At 38.8% G+C, this 19,415-nt stretch overlaps 1 protein-coding gene across 5 annotated transcripts in view; it reads right to left on the bottom strand.

Annotated features, from left to right (window-relative positions):
- mnb (minibrain) overlaps positions 1 to 19,415 on the bottom strand; it is a 201,392-nt gene that overhangs the window by 56,981 nt on the left and 124,996 nt on the right. For 3 of the 5 annotated variants that reach the window (XM_065225636.1, XM_065225637.1, XM_065225639.1), the window contains 2 exons: positions 1,012 to 1,142; positions 806 to 943 (listed from right to left, as the gene is read on the bottom strand). In XM_065225636.1, coding sequence (XP_065081708.1) covers positions 806 to 943; positions 1,012 to 1,142 — 269 coding nt within the window. The remainder of the gene's footprint in view (positions 1 to 805; positions 944 to 1,011; positions 1,143 to 19,415) is intronic. The other 2 variants (XM_065225638.1, XM_065225640.1) reach the window with 1 other exon arrangement.

Below are 19,415 nucleotides of genomic sequence, written 5' to 3'. Positions count from 1 at the left end.
CCAGCCAAAGGATTTCCGACTAAAGTGATTAAAGCGGAATTCGTGTACGTGTACCGTTGGCAGATAACTTTTTACAGCAAGCAAGTCACATGCAACATATTCAACCAAATAGTTCAAAAACATGTGCTAGGATGAAAAATCCACCGAACTGTCACATCCCATATTTCAATAACGTATTTCGCACCCGGGTATCCTTCAGTATTGGAATTTAAATGTAAATTCCTCAAGTGTACAGTATTGCCCCCCTCCCAGCCCTGAGATTCCCAATCGCTCACAATACGGTTGCACTCGAGGGTCGCCACGTCCTTGGAGGATTACGAAATTCCCATCCCCATCCCGCGCTATCATCGGGAAGGCTGAAGGGCGGCGGCGGCAGCGAGCTTGTTGCGTGCAAGGAACTTTCCCAAAAGGAAAACTTTCGATCGAACGGATTTTCATTTTCGCGTGCTTTTTGTTTTCCTTTCCTATATGCCCAAGTAGGCAGGATGCTTCTCCACTCACAGGAACAATGGCCCTATGGGAAAGAAGCAGATAAATGTGCTGGGCAAGATGTTGTTGGGGAGGGGGTCTTGGTGGTAAACGAAATTTGAATAAATATTTGCGAAATTATTTCTGTGGCCACAACCTGTCAGGGGGTGGACAGCACCGTTGTATCAATAAGACACAAAGCCGGGTGGATTGGATTCCGGCGAGCACAATATGCCGGGCTGTTTCAAGGCGTTTTCTGAGAATGGCGCGCGTCAAGAGGTCGGGGATATTGGAAATAGATGTCAAGTTGCGTCACAGTTCAAGACTCGATACTCACCTCATTGATGTGTTTGTAGGTTTTGATTAGATCCACGCTCAGCTTCCGTAGGGGCGCCGTCGTTGGGTCTCGAAAATGCGATGGTATTCGGGCTTGCATCGCCCGAATGTCTGTCGATGATGTAGGACTTATCGAACGCTGTGGAAGGGAAATTATTAAACAAAATTAGTTATTGTTGATCGGGAGGGAGGGAGAGCAGCAGAGACTTTTGCTACCTGATGTATATCACGATGAGCGGCAGGTAAGTGTTCTTCTGTAACCAGTCTTCCGTAGAGCGGCGCATGATGCCTCTGCCGCGTTGAGTCAGGAACATTTCCGGATGCATATTGTGCTGCTACTGTAAAGGGAGAGATGGAGAGAAAATCGGAAACGTTTGGTTAGCATGGGTAGCAATGCTTGTTTTAGGGATAGGTAATCAGCAATTTTTCCGGAATCGGTAGGATTGATGGAAAATAAATTCAGTTTCATTACAGCTTAAGCACTCGCAAAGCTAATCCAGGTATTTACAAAATAATAACTATTTGAACTAAGTTTTACTTTTTGGTCATATCTACGGAACCAAATATCCGATGCGGATACAATTTTGATGGACTTGCGAAGACGGCAAGAGGACTCACTTTTGAGGTTGTCAATTTCGATATCGAGTCCGTGCGAAGCTTTTGCCTTTTAGCGGTAAATGGCGTGATTATGCCTGGCTATTTACGTTCGTATACGAAAGCGTAAGAGTAGCCAATCGTCTTGATATGAGGACATCGCATATATGGACACTCAGAGGTAATCAAATGTATTGGGAATCGAACCAACCCACCTCCAGCATGGTCTTGCCTTGAAGCTGCGTCTTGACTAACTGACCTAAGGGAGGCTCTGATTGAAATGTATGTATTGCATGAAGTTTAAATCTCAATCATCAATCCAAAAATCCCACGTCACGGCACTCAACATTCAACAATTTAAAAAATAGCCTTAAACTGAATAAATATAAAATATTTGAGAAACAATCAGAAAACTTTGTTCGAGAATGAAAAGTACACAGGATTGCCACTAAATTTTCATTTTGGTATTCCCGACTTTTTGCTAGGTTTAACCCCAAAAAAATCCCGGTTATTAATATACAGGAACTTTTGTTCAAGTATCTAAGAACACCACAAAAATATTGATTTTACGAGTGAATAGATGTTTTTCTTTTAGAAACTTCCAAATGCTTATCGAAAAATGAAGCTCAGAAAGACAAAGTAATTTCTAAAAAAATTTAAAAGTGTTAGAATCTATTGTTTTGAGAAATAAAAGTGAACGTTCTTCAGATTAAATATGTAGGGGACGACGGGTGAGATGGCCACCCTAAGATTGAAGTAAAATTTAACCAAAACTGTAGAAAATTTCTGCGATAAATTTAGTGATTATTGATCTTTAGAGTACTTTTCCTAATTACATTAATTTTCAGAAAATTTCCTTTTCATTTGATGATGTTTTATAACGAATCAAAAACAGCCTTAATATTGAAAAAAAAAAAATCATGCGGGGTAATGTTGGCCACCCCTAGGAGTAAGGCGGCCACATGAAATATATCATGATCCTGGCTATATAAAAGATTGCTGTCTTCGGTTAAATTACACGGTAGGTCAAGACGGATAGAACAGTAGTACAGAATTTTCTCACTATTCGACGCTAATGTGTAAGTGAATTTCCTGTACAAAATATATCTTGAGATCTTTACTATTTAGAATTCTTGGGAAAAGTTGTTCAGGTGTTCAATGTCTTCAAATTTGTGGGTTAGTTAGTTCAGAATTCTCTCACTACGTGACACTAGTCTACGTGTGAACTTCACGTAGATGGTGAGGATTTCAAGATATAGCTTATAGATACAGATAATTCACATGTACACTAGCGCCGCGTAGTGAGGGAATTCCTAATTTACTTATGCATAGGGCTGGTAGCGATCAATGCTGTCAAAAGTAGTGATTTTAGTGACCATGTTGAAGAAATAAGTGACCAAATAGTGACTTATAGTTGTAAAAAAGTGACTAAAAGTGACCTAAGGATAGAAAATTAGTCGTTATGATGGCATACAAAATATGTAAATGTTTGATGTTTTAGACTTATTCAATTAGATTCTCATAAACACCTAAATATGTAAGATAGGAACCTTTAAAGCGAAAGATTCAATAGAAAGTTTATGAGTAAACCTACAAGCTTCTACCACCTGGAAAAACCTGAAAAAACCGGGAATTTTATTTTTCCTAAAAATACCTGGAGGGAAGTCTCATTATTCAGGAAATTGATTAATTTTCTTTCTAAGAATGTATTTTTAAAAAAACATTTAATATTCCTAGTTATTTTCATTCACACATTGAACTTTATAGATCCAGAATGGATTAATCTTCAGTAACAAATACATTTTTAAAATTCAGAGGCTTCAAATGATTTTTTTTCTCTAGAATATGCACATTTCCCACAAATTTTATAAATTCTGAACTGAAAAGTTATAATACTTCCAGAAATTTTCAGGAATCTGGAGTCAAATTTCTTGCACAGTTTAAGGCTCATGAAATTTTATTATTATTTCTAAGGACCTCATTCCTCACGAGTTCTGGGAAAAAATCTATGAGAAAAACATCAACTACAATCTGCTTTCATGGTAGTTCTGAGGAATCTTAGACTTCATGTGAAGCCTAAGCCTAAGATAGTAAACTCCAAGCGAATGTTCATGAGAAATCTGCGTTGAATATGGAATGGACTATTCTGAGGTCTTCAGAACTACTTGAAAGTTTCCAAAACATTCCTGAAGTTAATTAAATTCCCTTGAAGTTCTTTTGTAGTTTAACTTCCCTTAAATTTCCTTGGTTTTAAGAACTTTACTAAACTTATTTGAGATGCTCCAGAAATGTCCATAAAAGTTCCTGAAGTTCTCGGATCTTCCCTTAAGTTCCATAGACTTTTATGAAGTTCTCGAAATGTTTCTGAAGATCTCTGTACTTCTGTGAGTTCTGTGAAGTTTTCGAAGTTATACTGAAATTTCAGGAACTTTTTTAATATAGTTCAATGATGTTCGCTGAAGTTCGCAAGGTCTGTCTGAAGTTAAAATTAATTATCAAGTTTCCGGATGTTTTTAAAACTGCCCAAAATATTTCTCGATTTCCTTAAAATTCTCTAGACTGCCCTGAATATCTTAGTATTTTTTAAAAGAACTCACCATTTTACTGGAATCGATTAATTGCCTTAAAGTTCTACAATTTTTCTTAAGTTTTATGAAGTTTATAAACGCTTACGGAACTTGGCCTTAAATAACAAATTTTCCCTGAAAATCCTGGACATCCCAGAAGTGTTCTATGCTTAACTTAATTTCTCTAAATTAATCAAATGTTCCGGTAAATTTTCTGATATTTGGAAAATATTGGTGCTTGCTAAAATCTCGTTTTTATTTTAAATTAATGGAACTTCGTTGATGTTCTCTAATCAACTTAGCTAAATTTTCGATTTTTTTTTAGATTTTGAAATTATTTCCATGATATAACACCCTTGAAATACTCTCACATCTGGATGTTCATATAATTTTTATTGCGTTCCAGAAATTTTCTCTGAGCAAACCGAAGTTTCCGGAAATTCCGGTTTCTGCAATTTCCTTAAAATTTTTTGAACTGTCTTTTAATTCTCTGATCTGTCTTGATGTTCTCGGAGCTTCCTTAAAACTCACAACTCTAATGAAGATCTTGGTCCTGCTTTAAAATAAATGGAATTCTCGTAAACTTCCCTGTAATACTCTGGATTTCTGTGAAGTTCCTGAAATATTTCTGAAGGTCTCTGTACTAAATCTTTCGGAACATCTCATGGGTTCTTGATTTTATTTCAGCACATCATGGAACTATCCTGAATTTGTCTAAACTCACGCTTATAGATTTTTTAACCAATTCAATAGTCTGGGCTAAAATTTCGGGGACTTCCCCTTAAGATCTCTGGAATTCACCAAAGATCTCTAGATCTAACTTTTTTGAGATCAATAGAACTTCATTAAAGATTACACATTTTTGTTAGTACGAAACGTCAAGACATTAAAAATTTTGTGATCTTAGACTTACTAAAATGAAGATAGTGTTCAACTTCAACATTTAATGGATTTGATAGTAAAGCTGTTTCTTAATCAGTTTTAATATTGTCATGTCTTAAACACGTTTGCGTTAAAAACATATTTTATTTTATTTCATAAATAGCATTCTTATTATAAATCTGGAAATTATCCGCCAAAGTTATGGAAAAAAAACCTTGAAAACTCAAGGAACTTTATTTAGCCAAATGAATGGACACCCTGTAGATAGAGAAGAACGATTAAACGTAAAAAAACAAGGTCGTAAACTTCGAATTGTTCAAAAAATAGAACAAAATGTAGTCCTATTCAGAAGAATGATCAATCTTGAAATAAATTCACGTTTAAAAAAGTTTAAAATAGTGACTTATTACAAGAAAAAGTGACTTTAGTGACTTGGCCTTAGAAAAAGATACTTTTTAGTGACTGGCTTGAAAAAAGTGACTCGCTTGTGCATCTTACTTATAATGCTGGTATCAGAAGATCCTTAGAAATCCTGAACCTAGTTTGATGAAATAACTACTTTTACGGATGTTCCGGATTTTCTGGTCGAACCCACGGGCCTCCATATCACAAATTTATATTGATGACAGATCTACAAATGTTTTCGAAAAAAAGTCTGATATATTTCAGAAACGAAACACATATTGTTATTTACGCATTCAGTTTCAACCAACCAAAGATGGCCGTCTTAGCCCGACACATGTGAACTTCCCCTTGAAGGTTTGACAAGCTTTTTCGGAAGGATTCTTATGATTACTCTCGGAATGTTCATCCCACTCTCCCAGAACAATTTTTGACTTAGATATTAATTTGATAGTTACTCATAAGAATTTGAACTTTGGCCGACTTTGCACGACGGTTCTAGATTAACATTTCAAATGGACGGAAGAGCCAGAATGTAAACAAACCATATTTTGCCACATATAGAGAGAACAGTTCACAAACTACTCGATAAACACGAACAAGTAGTAGAAAATATCATTTCAAATCAACAAAAACGTTTCCTCTTACATGGCGTATTTCCAATTTTCAACTCTATGGTGCATATCTAGTTGTTACTTCTTGCACCAGAACTACGAATTATATTGTTTTAATATGCCAAACGTACTGATTCTGGAGTATCTAGTTACACCCGATTCATTTGAAATGCATCCGATTAATATTTCACGATTTCATTTAATTTTCCAAAAATCTCCGGGCGTAATTCCACTCTCACAAAATTTGCGAACGAAGAACCAAGGTGGAACAACAAACAAAAAATCACGCCGTATCACCAGTGTTGGCAGTTCAAAGGGTGGAAGATCCGAGGAGTAACAACATGTAAGAAATTATCAGGGCGTATGATGTTTTCTTCTCAATTTAACGACAAAAAAACTTGTTTTGAGTTTTTAGAGATGCATGATGATAGATTACACTATTAACTATATGTCAAGCTTATAAAATCATCCAGAAAATGGAAAGTCGTGAAATAGGATTAATTTTTAGGTCATCAAAATTCGGAAGCGATTTTCTCGATATGGTGATTTAGGAATTCCGACCTTTTCAAATGTTAGTCTAGAGTTTCTTTCAACATCTTGTGGATATTGGTTCCAACTCGCCCTGGAGGTTTCTTGCATTTTCCCCAGAAGTATCTTCAAACTGCCCAAAGAAGTCTTATACTGACAGGGTGTCCATTCAAACCAATTTTTTTCAATTCCCGGTTATTAAAAAAAAAAAAACAATAATTGCTCCTGTCTCAAACAAAAAAGGCGTTCAAAAATAACCGTTTATAGATAATCCTATTTTTTCAGCAGAATTGCTCTATAATACGCCTACCTTGTAGAAAAAAAAATATGAGATGAAATTTGCATTCACCTGTTGTTGATCTTATTTATTATTAATTTATTTGATAAGGCTCAACCGAATTAACTTTACAGCCATCACGAAACGGTTGCTTTCCAAAGTCGACGACGCATCGACCGAAAGAACTGCTGATGAAGAACAATGAGGAGGACCACACAATGGTTACTGCCGAGAAAACAGACGATCGCGTAGCACACATCGAGAGTGGCCTGCTTTCGATGACAGCCGAGTGAACACTGACCTGTTGTTGATCTAGATCTCTAAAATATCATGGAATCATGTTGAGCCTAAATGTTTTTTTTTGTATGTCAGAAAAAGCATATAAATATCAATGCAAGGGACCCGAGGAGGAGAAACGCAGTATTATTATTTTTTTCAAATCTTCCTTGAGTTTAGATCTTGAAGTTCTATAAGTCAAACAACATTTTATGCAATACAAAGATGTGTTCGAAATCTTGTTCGAATTCCACTCTGAAGTTTTAAGCATTTTGTGTTTCACGGAGACTCATAACATCATTTAAAATGATTAATTGTGTTTAAAAAAAACTACAGGGACAGCCCTAAGGGGTTGTACGCAATGGTGACGTATTTAGGACTACGTGGTCTTTTATAATAAATCTTATTTGTTAACTGCAGCAGGAACTTGTGTTTTATGTAGGAATAGGAATTTGAACGGGGTTCTCTCTGTTTATACTCTTTCGTATGACGCGCTTGACATAGATGGCCCACAGCGACTCACGAAGAGCTACTGATTCCGATCAATAGCGGTGCGGCTGCAGTTCGCTGTTTCAGGCAGCCTTTCGTTGTGTACTGGAGAACAATGTACAACGCCACGCGCTGGAAAGCACTGCTGCTGCTGTTGCCGACGTCTGGACACCACCACACACGGTGATTGGAACTGAATCCGATCAGCGGTTGAAGGCAGAGCCTTGATAGCTAGCTGCTTGCGGGGAGCCTTTCGTTGTGGTGACTGAATAAACACCGTTAGGTGAGACCGGATGGAATTCAACTCTGTGTTAGGGAAATCGCTTTTCACAGGCAATCGGTGATAGTTTTAATTATCATAGCAACAGTTGCACATTCGTGCAATTTTCAACAGTGACATTTTGAAAAATGATAAAGTCTTAAACTTAACAGATGCGTTGAAATATTTCACAAGTTCCTCTTGAAATACAAATTGATCTATTCTTATAATAAATTTACGACTTTCCAAATCTGCAATAATATTTAGGAGTCATCTACTTTTCATTTATGTTTTTGGTTATAAAGGGTGTCCACGATGAAATTGCCACACACAAAATTGATTCGCAAAATTCGAGTTTTCATCCGATTGCCATCAAATTTTCAGGGATTGAGAAATAACTATTAAACTTCATTTTACCATTTTACTCGTATTTTATTTACAGTCCATACGCAAATGCCCGCACCTTGGCCTTAACCCCGGCCATAAGATTCTGCACAACCTGTGAATCAACCGTTTTTTGCATGTAAACCCATACTTTCTTCAGTTCCTCGACTGTCTTCACTACCTTAGGTCGTTTAAGAAGGTGCTGCTTCATAATCGCCCAGTACTTCTCGATGGGGCGGAGCTCCGGAGTGTTGGGAGGGTTGAACATTTTCGGCACGAAATTGACCTTATTGTCCGCATACCACTTCAGCACGTCCTTGGAGTAGTGGCATGAGGCCAAATCCGGCCAGAAGATTGTTGGGACGTTGTGGGCCTTCAGGAGAGGAAGCAGCCGCTTCTGGAGGCACTCTTTTATGTACACCTGTCCGTTCATCGTGTCCTGGGTCACGAAAGGTGCACTCCGCTTCCCGCACGTGCAGATGGCTTGCCAAACCAGGAATTTCTTCGCAAATTTGGACATCTTCTGAGTGCGGACATGCTCCGGAACGCTGAACTTATCCTTGGCCGTGAAAAACAGGTTGCCGGGGATCTGTTTGAAGTCGGCCTTCACATATGTTTCGTCGTCCATGATGCAGCATTCAACTTTCGTCAGCATGTTGAGGTACAACTTCCTGGCACGGGTTTTGGCGGACTTGTTCTGCTTCTCGTCGCGATTAGGGGCCTTTTGTACCTTGAACGTTCAAAGCCCAGCCTTAGTTTTGGCCTTCTGGACAAAACTTCGGCTTAGGTGCAGCTTCTTAGCCACATCCCTAACGGAGGCGTTCGGATTTCGGTTGAAGGCCCCAACTACGCGGTTGTGATTTTTGGTGTTGTACGGAATACTTTTTCCTTCACTTCTGGGCTTCCGATCGGTGGTCAACCGTTCCTCGAACCGCTTAATCACTCGCGACACCGTGGAATTCGCGATTCCCAACGTTTTAGCGATGGAACGATGCGAGAGATCCTTGTTCTCGTGATGAATGCGCAAGATTTTATCACGCACGAGCTGTTCTTTCGACTCCATTTCCGCGAGTTTTCATCACAGGACTTTAAAACTTGCAGGATGTAAATAATGCACTATGAACTAAATCCACCCAAATTTTCATTAAATGCTACCCAACGGTTAAACAGTTAGAGCAATTTCATCGTGGACACCCTTTACATAGGGTTTTTGATCCAATTTCCGTCCTACTAAGCACAACCTTCGCTTTAACTCTATTTTTTTTTAACAAAAATTAATAATATTTCTGTCAAAGATGACTACTAAATTTATTTACCTTTCCATACGTACCGTTGGATTTGATAAAGAGTCACAAATTGTTGAGATATTGTTTAAAATCTAATACTGCTTCTTGATTCTAAATTCGTCTTACGAGTTTCAATTCCGTCCTAACGCATTGAAACGCCATTCGAGTTTCTTCGTCCTACGGATAAACGTAGAGAAAGGGGATTCGCAGGGAGCGCTTCTTTTGTTTTGGGAACAAAAAGCGTAAATAGTCATACAATGCGCTCTAATAGGATTTATGTTGTAGCTAACGAACTAACGCATCGGAACAAACCTATTATTTATTTGTACACGGTGAAGTCATTGATATTATTGATCTTTTCTGATCGATAGAACGGAAATGGGCGATTACGACGAAGTAGCGCTCTACCCTAGTACAAAAACTGAAAAATATGTTGTAACGCCACAATAGAATGTGGCCAATAAATTCCTCTCAGTCGGAAAAATGTTCAGCTACGCCCATATCGGGTGCAATTACATTCGATTACCTGCGGTCAGAGGATTGGCAATCAGACCGGAAATACTCAATCAGGCAAAGAAAACGAGATGGGTCATTTTTGGGTTACCGACGATGATGATAATTCAGACACAATGCATAGAGCGAACCATCCAAGGATCCACCCCAAAACGGATCAAGATATCCGAGTTCGGTCAACTGGATCCCAAAGCATAATGTCCATCCCCGCTCGGACCTGATCCTTGTTCTTCGCGCACCGTAATAGCTACACAGCGAAGCGAATTGTGTGTATAGAATATTGTAGGTACACACAGAACATTGAAAATGAGTCCCACCAATCTTTACTACCTTCATGCACGATGAAAACGCTCGCCGAGTGTTCGGGCGGCGGGAGACGAACGAAGGAATACGAAAAAAATAATTGAACCGGAAATAAGGTTAACGAACTTCGATCTCTAAGCCAAGTTTCTTCTGCCAGTCTGCTTTATGGCCTGTTGTTGGTGTGGTGTGCGATGATGACGATAGCTTAAGAAAGACGATTGCTAGATGGAAGCAGCTGCTAGCTGGCGCGGAAGGGAGACTCTCCTCGTGGTGTTCTTTATTTCGATTCTTGCCTCCTTCGTTGATTCGGTCGGTCGGTCGGTCGGGCTGTTGTTGTTGTTGCTCTGTGGAACGGAACGTGGAAGACAGTTGGTAGGAAACCAAATCAGAGAGTGAGAAAGTGACAAACAAAGAGTAGCACAACTACTCACGTGTGGTGAGAAGAGATGGAATGCAGATGGCACAATTGATGGAAGACCTAGGAAGATATCGAGCCCGTTGAAGGAAATCTTGTTAGAGGGGGTTTTAAAGGGGGATTGATGATCGCTGCATATTCTACTTTGTTACTGGCTCCTGTGGCTGCCAAATAAATCTACAAGAATACTTGGCAGATATGGTTTAGCATCTTTGACCAAACGACCTGCTGCATTTGACGGGATTCAGTGATTTTACCTGATTTTGTGATCCATCTTGCTCTGAAACTTATTCATAAATATCTAAATATTTTCGAATAATACAGTTGACGAGCTTTTATTTAAAAAATACTGTTATGTTGTTTTTAAGCTGCCAAAACAAAACAACCGACCAATGGTGGAAAGTTCAAGTTGGAATAATGTGAAGAAGAGAGTAGAAGAAAAACAAACAAACAACAACGAACAGGTGCGTTAAAGTTCAACCCATTTGGACTGCACGGCCAATGAGATCAACCCAAGTTTGAGTTCAGTTCACTCATAAATCGCAAAAGTGCAAGAACTCAACGATGAGTAAATTTGCCTGATGTTTTTCCAGGTTTTTCCAGGAAAAAAAAACCCCGAATATGAGAATTGGATTCTCTCAGTCTATTGGTACTGCTCCTTATATTTTCGCCAATTTTAGTCATTTTCCAGCAGATTTTTGAGGTTTTCCACAGGAAAACATGAGGCAAATTTATTGAGTTCCTGCACTTTTTACGATTTATGAGTAAACCGGACTCCAATTTGGGTTGATCTCATTGGCCGTGTGCCACATGGTATTGGTTGTGTTGTAACAATAATTTCGAAGCGTTGTTTTGGTTTGAGATAAAGTGAGTGCGTTGATTTTCCCTATTTTTTTTTTTCCTTTGGTTTGTTTTTTCCGTCGATCTTGTTTTCCGTGCTGAGCACCAATGCTACCTATCGACCCATCAACTCATGAACCGGGGACCAACGGCTTTACTTCCCATCCGAAGGAAGGCGTGATCAGAGATGTTATGCCTCAGAACATCCCGGCGGCGCCGACTGGGATTGAACCCAGGCCTGTTGGGGTGAGAGGTAATCACGCTTACCACTACACCACCGGCGCCGTTTGATTTTCCCTATGCATTGAAGGTATATTGAACATTATTTGTTCGCCTTACAATGGCTATCAGAATCAGGATCAGATTTTCTTATAAATCCTTGTTGGGTCTCATGTGCAAGATCTGTTGCAATAATAGCTCAGTTTTTACAAAGATACTTACATACTCGATTTCAACGAAAAATAACAAAATAAAAATCCCAAAATAGTAGTCATTTTGTGGTACGTTTCACGTCATAATTAAGCTCTAGAAATTTTTTGATTATGAACTGCGTTTTACCCTTCTGACAAAGGTCTAGAGGCTAGAAGTTCTGTTATTATAATCACATTAACACATTTCAGGTCATTCGTGATTTGTCCGGAGATGAGATTTGAACTCGTGACCTTCAGTGTGAGATTCATGGATGCTAACCACTACGTCGGGTCCGTCTCCACCTGAAGAATACCATATGTCTAACTCTTCATTTGACCATGCTAGATGAACGTGTCATTTCGACGGTAATAGTGGTATGTATGGGCCCAAATTAGGGGCATTTAGGCCGACATTACATCCATTTCCCCTCCATCGAATCTCTCAACAGAATCTCCTGTGAGGAGCAATTGAAGTGATTTTAACAATTTTCTTTTGATTACGTTATACATGATGACCAGAAAATAGCAATTTGAAATTTTCCGGATTTTCTGGAGTTTTGGAAGTTTTACTGGTTGTGGAATATACATTTAAACTTATGTATAAACCAACGAGGCCATTAGGTTAAATATGGCTAAATAGATCATTACTACAACAGCAGTATTTTTCGTAGATTCTGTTTTCGAAATCTTAATTTTTTTTTTATATATTAGGTAAGTTAACCTTGGTAATTTACCATCCTTCTTCTTAAACATAACTTAAACTTTAACTTGCCTCTGAAATAAGCTGAACAATTATTTTTGCATTATATTGCATTCTTGAAATACTCTGCAGGACAATCCACAATATTGGAACTTTAGATGTTTCTTCCAGGAATTCCCTGAAGGTTTATTTAAAAATCCATTTTAGATTAACTTGAATTCGCCTTAGAACTCTCATGCAATTAACCTCAGAAATGTCTTAAATTTCTTCGCTGAATCCTCTTGGTCCCTGAATTTCTTATTCTCTTTAGAGCTCCCATGGTATTTCCTCAGAATTCTCAAAACAAAAATCCAATCATACCAGAATTCCTTTACAACTATCCGCTGAGTTTGGAGACCTTTAGAGTTCACGGGGTTTCTATGGGATTCTAATCAGAGGTCTCTTAAAATATCAGAACTTATCTTAAATACTTATTAAAATTTGGACCAAGAATCCTCATCCAATCGTCAGAGAATTCTTCTCAGAACTCTCTTTAAAATGCACCTGGAGGAGCCCGCCAACTAACAACAAGGTGCAAGGGGAGGGAGCAGCAAACAGTTCGATTTATTCACTTTAATAATGAGAAAGTGAAACGACGAACGTGCACTTTTCACGGGTTTCTCTTCGCTGTTACTTAAGACAAACGACATCTTCATAGAAATCGAGTGACTTAAAAAAAATCGAAAAGTATTTTGATCGGAAGGTGATTACATCAAAAAGCAATTTAACTGGTAAATAAATATAAAAATGGGATGTGTTCGTATAATCGGACAGTATATAGTGTAATAGCAGGAGCATCGATTGACACTGATAGCTCGACTTGGTTTGCCTTTGTCACTTTCGACGTAATGAAAATTTGCTCTTGAAATGATTAATGTCACAATTTAGAAGCAATGTCGGACGACCTCCGATGAGTTCTGATTTTTCTTGGATGACTGCTCCCGCAATTCCTTTAACTTCTCCTTAAGTTTCTGATTGGTCAGCGCCACTTAACCCTCGTCCAGTCATTGATCCCAAACTTGTGGAAGTAGTACTTGTCTGCCGATGGCTGCTGTTTCTGGGCTTTCCATTCCTTTTCACCGGTGGCCTCCGGGGTCACCACCTCTTCCTCGAGCAGCTCTGTTTCTACATCTTCCTTGATAACTGCTACAGCCCGATTCTTTGTCCTGTTGATCTTTTCCGTCTTGCTGTTGTGCTGGCTGCTTTTAGGCCCTCCACTTGCGGCAGGAATTCATCCTGTGCCCCTTCATCTTGCATAAAAAACACATGTTTTTGTTCCCGTTGTAGAATATTCGCTGGTTCGTGCACGGTTCCTCCAACCAACAGATACTTTGTTCTCGATGTAGTCACCTTTAATCCAACCCTTTTTGCCTCACGTTTCACCTGGTTTACTACTCCACCACCACCTGGAACATGCTTCCGACAAAGTCCACGTCGTCAGCGAAGCAAATGAACTGGCTGGATTTATTGAAGATCGTGCCCCGCATGTTAAAGTTTGCACGTATCATAACAGCTTCTAGCGCAATGTTGAACAGAAGGCAGGAAAGACCATCACCAACAGTCTGATAACGCACCCAATAGCTTCAAACAGCACTGCACACTATCCATCCGTAGATCAGTCTGATCAGTTTGCCGAGAAACCCGTTTTCATCCATAGTATCAGTAGCAACGTAAAAATTCAACCACCAGTCCATAAAACCGGCTTGATAACTTCCCACAAATTTGCTTGCTAGCAGCGATGGGCGGCAGAAGATGAGCTGGGAAAACACTTTGTAGGCTGTGTTGAGAATAGTGATCGCTCGATAGTTGTCAAAGCCAAACTTATCGCCCTTTTTGTATATTAGGAAACTATACTTCTTTTTTGATCTCCTCCGGTAGCTGTTCTGTATCCCATATCCTGACTATCAGTCGGTGCAGACAAGTAGCCCACTGAATTAGAAGGGATTTGATGTCAATGGAATGAATTTCGTGGAAAACTCTTTGAATTCACCCCTTTATCATTAACAGGGCCGTTTCCACCCCCCCCCCCCCTAAGGTGCTTTTATACAATATGAATTCGGCAAGAACGAATCCGCTTTACAGGAATCTTTACTGTGTTACATGTTAGGTTGAATGGACACCGCGATGTTGAGGCCTCATATACCCTAGTTGTTCACACACCACGTGGGTAAATGTAAAGTGATTTTAGACCTTTCTGCTCTTACAACTCGAACAATCATCTATGCACCCCCGTAACCCCCCCCCCCCCTTTAAACAGTTAACGTGGTTTCCAATATAGGTCAACCCAAAACTGTACTGTCCTGCCTGCCGAGAAAAGTGAAACACACCATTCCGTTGCTATGGCCCATGCCTTTCTGTTATGACGTCATTCCAGTCGTCGTCAACGACGAAGACGACGACGACGACGAGACAAGCGGTTTCGCCACGCGTTGCGCGTGTTGGAGCTTTTTATTCAGTGACAGTGACTTTTGTTTACTTTTTTTGTTCAGTTTAATGTCGCCCGTACCCGTGTCGCTTTCGCTCCTCTGCCTGTTGACCGTCGCACGAGGCCTGGCGGCCGCAACGTTGAGTAAAACTTTGCTTTTATTTTGTTTGTCTAGCGCTGATGGCGCGTGGTCCTACCGCCGCGCTGCTCTTTCAACTGCATTGGATTTATATTTTCTAATATGATGTAGGTATAATCTACCGACCATCGTCGTCGTAGGTCGTCATAATAAGGTGACGTGAGAAATTCCAAATCTACTGATTTAGAGGTGAATCATATGCTACGGCGGGCCGCACGCTAAACACGACCGAATAAGCTGCTTTCGCCCTTCTTGTGACTGTTTGTTTGTGTGGGTTGACGTTGAATCATGCGTTATTTTCGAAAGGAAAGCATATTTCGAAATTGCAGTTCCAAGTGGAATTACTATTCGAAGAAATAAGCGAAAATTTTTGCGACTGAAGCCCAATACCGGTGGCATTCATAGTTACACCGGCCTTTATTTTCGAATCGACAACTCCGGTCTGAAATCACAAACCCAAACACCGTCCCCTAGGAAACAAACAAAGGCAGCCAATGACATTTATGGGGTAAATTTCGCGGGAATTTCGTTTCCCAGGGCGGAATCCCCGGAACACACAAGCAATAAATTAAATCATCCTTCTGAGAAGCACCCAATCCGCACAATCGGATTTGCAGACTACCGCCTGCGTCGTCATTGTAAAAAAGAAGAAGCTTTAACCGACGACGACGACGACATAAACCCTGCCTGCCGACCTGTTTACCCGGGATTAGCCTTTTTTCCCATTAAAATGTCAAGAACCCATTGACATTTGCGGAGCGTCCCTGGTCGAGTGCTTCACTCACTTCACAATCACATGGATGCGCGGCGGCAGCAACAAAATCAAGCGCGCGATGCAATAACGAAAACAACCAGTTTTTAGACACGTGACTAGGAAAAAGCAATATACACGGCTGCAGGTCGGGTTGTGGTGAGCGTGTTGATAACTGGTGTAATTGAGAGATCGAGTAGTGCAGCAGCCATTGGCGCCGAGCATGGGGAGGGGCGCGGCTCACCCAGTGACCTGCGGTCAATAATTCAAGAAGCAAGGGAGGCAGACAGAACTTGGAACTAAGGTTATTTGAACAGGTTTTTACTGAAATGAACAAGAACTGTTCGAATATCATAAGAAATCTCCCAACCAACAAAGCATGATTCTGTAACTGTTTCCGTTTTAAGATTCGCTTACATATGGAAGATATGCAATAAATCAACGTAATATGGTCATCGCAAGGCATTAAACATACTTTTTTTTGTTTTATAAAATTCATGTTAACTAATTTTATGAACTAGATAATTTCAGGGTGTCTATTCATTTTTCTAAATGAAATTCTCCAAGTTTTCCAAGTTTTCTCAGGACTTTAACAAACATTTCCAGGTTTTTAACATTCCCAGTGTATTGGAGTCATGTTTGGCCTGGAAACACTGTATAAATTTTTCCTAATGGATTAGGAAGGTTAAAGAAACATAAACACGATAAAAACACGCTATTTTACCTAAAACACGTAAAACGTTTTTACTTATTGGAGATTTTGACGTCGGAAGTCTCAACTCAGACTCACGAACTTCAGCTTAGTTTAGGCGCGAAAATAACTTAAATTACATAATGGAAATGGAAGGAACAAAACTACCAATTTTTACGAAATTTTGAGAACCACTATATCGTTTTGCTATGGGATGGCTGTATATATTTACAAAACAATGCTGGGATTGGGAGGGACCATCAGGGCACCCGATAGAAGCGATTTGAACGGGAAGAGTGGGAAGCTTAATAACATCTGATTATCCTCAACATGTCGCTGTATGAAGGGCCAAAAACCGGATTGGGTGGATCGATAGGCAAAGTCACCTATACGCATTTAAGGCAAGGTTGCAAAGACTCATTTCAGCTAAAATAATGTTTTTCGGAATAATAAAACCAAAAGATGGTATGATGGCATGTTTTACTTGTAACTTACAAGAAGAGGTTACAAAGTATGCGTTGGAAACATAAAACCTGTAAATTTTGCTTTCTATGAGTCACAATCAGCGATTTGCTGATCGCTGAGTGAGTGAGTGAGTTTGTGAAAAATCGCTGATTGTGACTCTCATGAAGTGAAATAAACAGGTTTAATATGTCAAACACATTCTTAGCAACCTCTTCTTGTATCCTACCAATTCAAAATTTGATCATGGCATCTAATTATTTCATAATTTAGAAAAACATTGTTTTAGCTGAAATGAGTCTTTGCAACCTTGATTTAAGGGACAGTAAAGAATCTCCTTCCAGCAAAAATACGAGCCCCCCAACAGGAATATGTCCCAATGAGTGGGGAGAAGAGCCCGCTCTTTATCCACGAAATGTTATCAACAACATACATTGATAACATTTTGTGGATAAAGGACGAGCTTTTCTCACCACTGACTATGGTTTATCCTCCAATTCTCATAAAATTCTCGACAAGTTTTACTGTATTACCTAGGAGCTCCCCAAAGAAGTCACCTGCAAAAATCTCTCCTCAGTATTCATTAAGTATCTTTCTACAATTTCCATCGAATAATCTTCGAAATTCCTTCTATATTCCGCTCAGAATTCTCTTGCATGGGTTCCGCGAATTCCTTGAAACGGTCCACAAAATTCCATAGGAACTCTTCTTTAAATGATGATTACAGGAACAACCTTGAAATTTACCTTAAAACTTCGTTGTAAATTTATTTGTAGCTTTCCTCAAAACTTCTTTCAAATACTCCTAACAGTACTTTTAGAAATATTCTTAGAATTTTAATTGAATTCTTTTCACAATTCCCTTTGGAATTCCTTTTTCTCCCTGAATTCTACTTACAGGGTGATTCGGATTAACTTCTTCTTCTTCTTCTTCTTCTTCTTCGCATTTCAAGCTTATTGCATATCGCATATAAGCTTATTGCGTGCTCTCAACTTAGTGTTCTAGATGCACTTCCACAGTTATTAATTGAGAGATTTCGATGCCTGTACCATTTTTGCATTGGTATAATTGTGTGGCAAGTCCAATCATACTTCATACTCCAACCCGAAAAATTCCTAGACCGGACCGGGAATTGAACCCAGGCACGTCCAGCATGGTCTTGCTTTGTAGCTGCGCCTTTACCGACTGAGCTAAGGGAGGCCCCGGATTAACTGTCACTTTTAAAAATGGGCATAACGATTGAACGCTTGCATGATTTTTTGATATCTGTATATTTCAGATATACTAGATATATAACCTTCAACCTAGCATACTTTAATACAAATCTCTCTCCCTTTACCTTTAATTACAAGTCACATTTGTCTGAAAAGGTTTTCTGGCCTACTTCAATATATTCTATTTTTTTAAATTTTCTTGTTTTACAAATAAAATAAAATTTCATGAATATTTCGGTGGGCACCTTGTTTAAGATGATTCTGAAAAGAACTCGGTGAAAATGTTGAGGATAATTCCATAAGAATTCCAAGGAGTATTCCGAAGGAATGCTGAGGAGAATGTCAAGGGAATTGAAAGAAAAGCATGCTAGTAATTTGGTGGAATATTTTAACACAATTCAAGGCATAATTCTATTCAAGTTTCGGGAGATTACTTATAAATGCTGAAGAAATTTTCAGAATAATTTTCAGGAGATCTCTGAGTGGGATTCAATAGTTATTCTTCGTAAAATTATTAAAATTTCGAATATAATTGCAGAATGAATTCCAAGTACTATTTGTAGAGAACTCCTTGAGTGCTATGAAGGAAATTATAAGGAAGTACCAGAAAAAGTACCATGAGAATTTTGATGAAATATTAAAACGATTCTAAGGACATCCATGGAAAAATCATGTGTAGGGTTTTAAGATAATTTAGATACAGACATTTTTCCGAGATCCTAAGAACGAAAAAAAAACTAAGATCCAGATTTGGAAAAGTTTTTATATTTCATATTTGTGATTTTTGTAAATTCTTATGCTAAGGACAGATCATCAAGGCTCTGGGAGTCGAATAATCGATATGCGATATCGAATTGTTAAACACTTCTAATTTAACTTCTGAAATAAAACACGGCATTTTTTAAATAATCTTGGACTCAAATAAATTATTGAAACTTCAGAACATAGATTTTTTTTTGGGATATGTGATTGAACAAAAATTTGCAATATTCCTACCTGAACAATAATCTGGGGCGAGACAACTTGGCTGAATATGTTAAACTATTTCTCAATATTTGCATTACCTTGGAATTGTCTGGAAAACAAGCTCAAAAAGCTCTATGTTTTACATGTATTAATTTTAGAAAATATTATATTTTTCCCGCTGACAT

The sequence above is a fragment of the Ochlerotatus camptorhynchus genome, unplaced genomic scaffold, assembly GCF_037179485.1.
Source record: "Ochlerotatus camptorhynchus isolate MF236.1 unplaced genomic scaffold, CSIRO-AGI_Acam_v1.1 ptg000232l, whole genome shotgun sequence".
Classification (NCBI taxonomy): Eukaryota; Metazoa; Arthropoda; class Insecta; order Diptera; family Culicidae; genus Ochlerotatus; species Ochlerotatus camptorhynchus.
The sequence above is the reverse complement of the archived record's forward strand: the minus strand, read 5'-3'. Positions and strand labels throughout refer to the sequence as shown.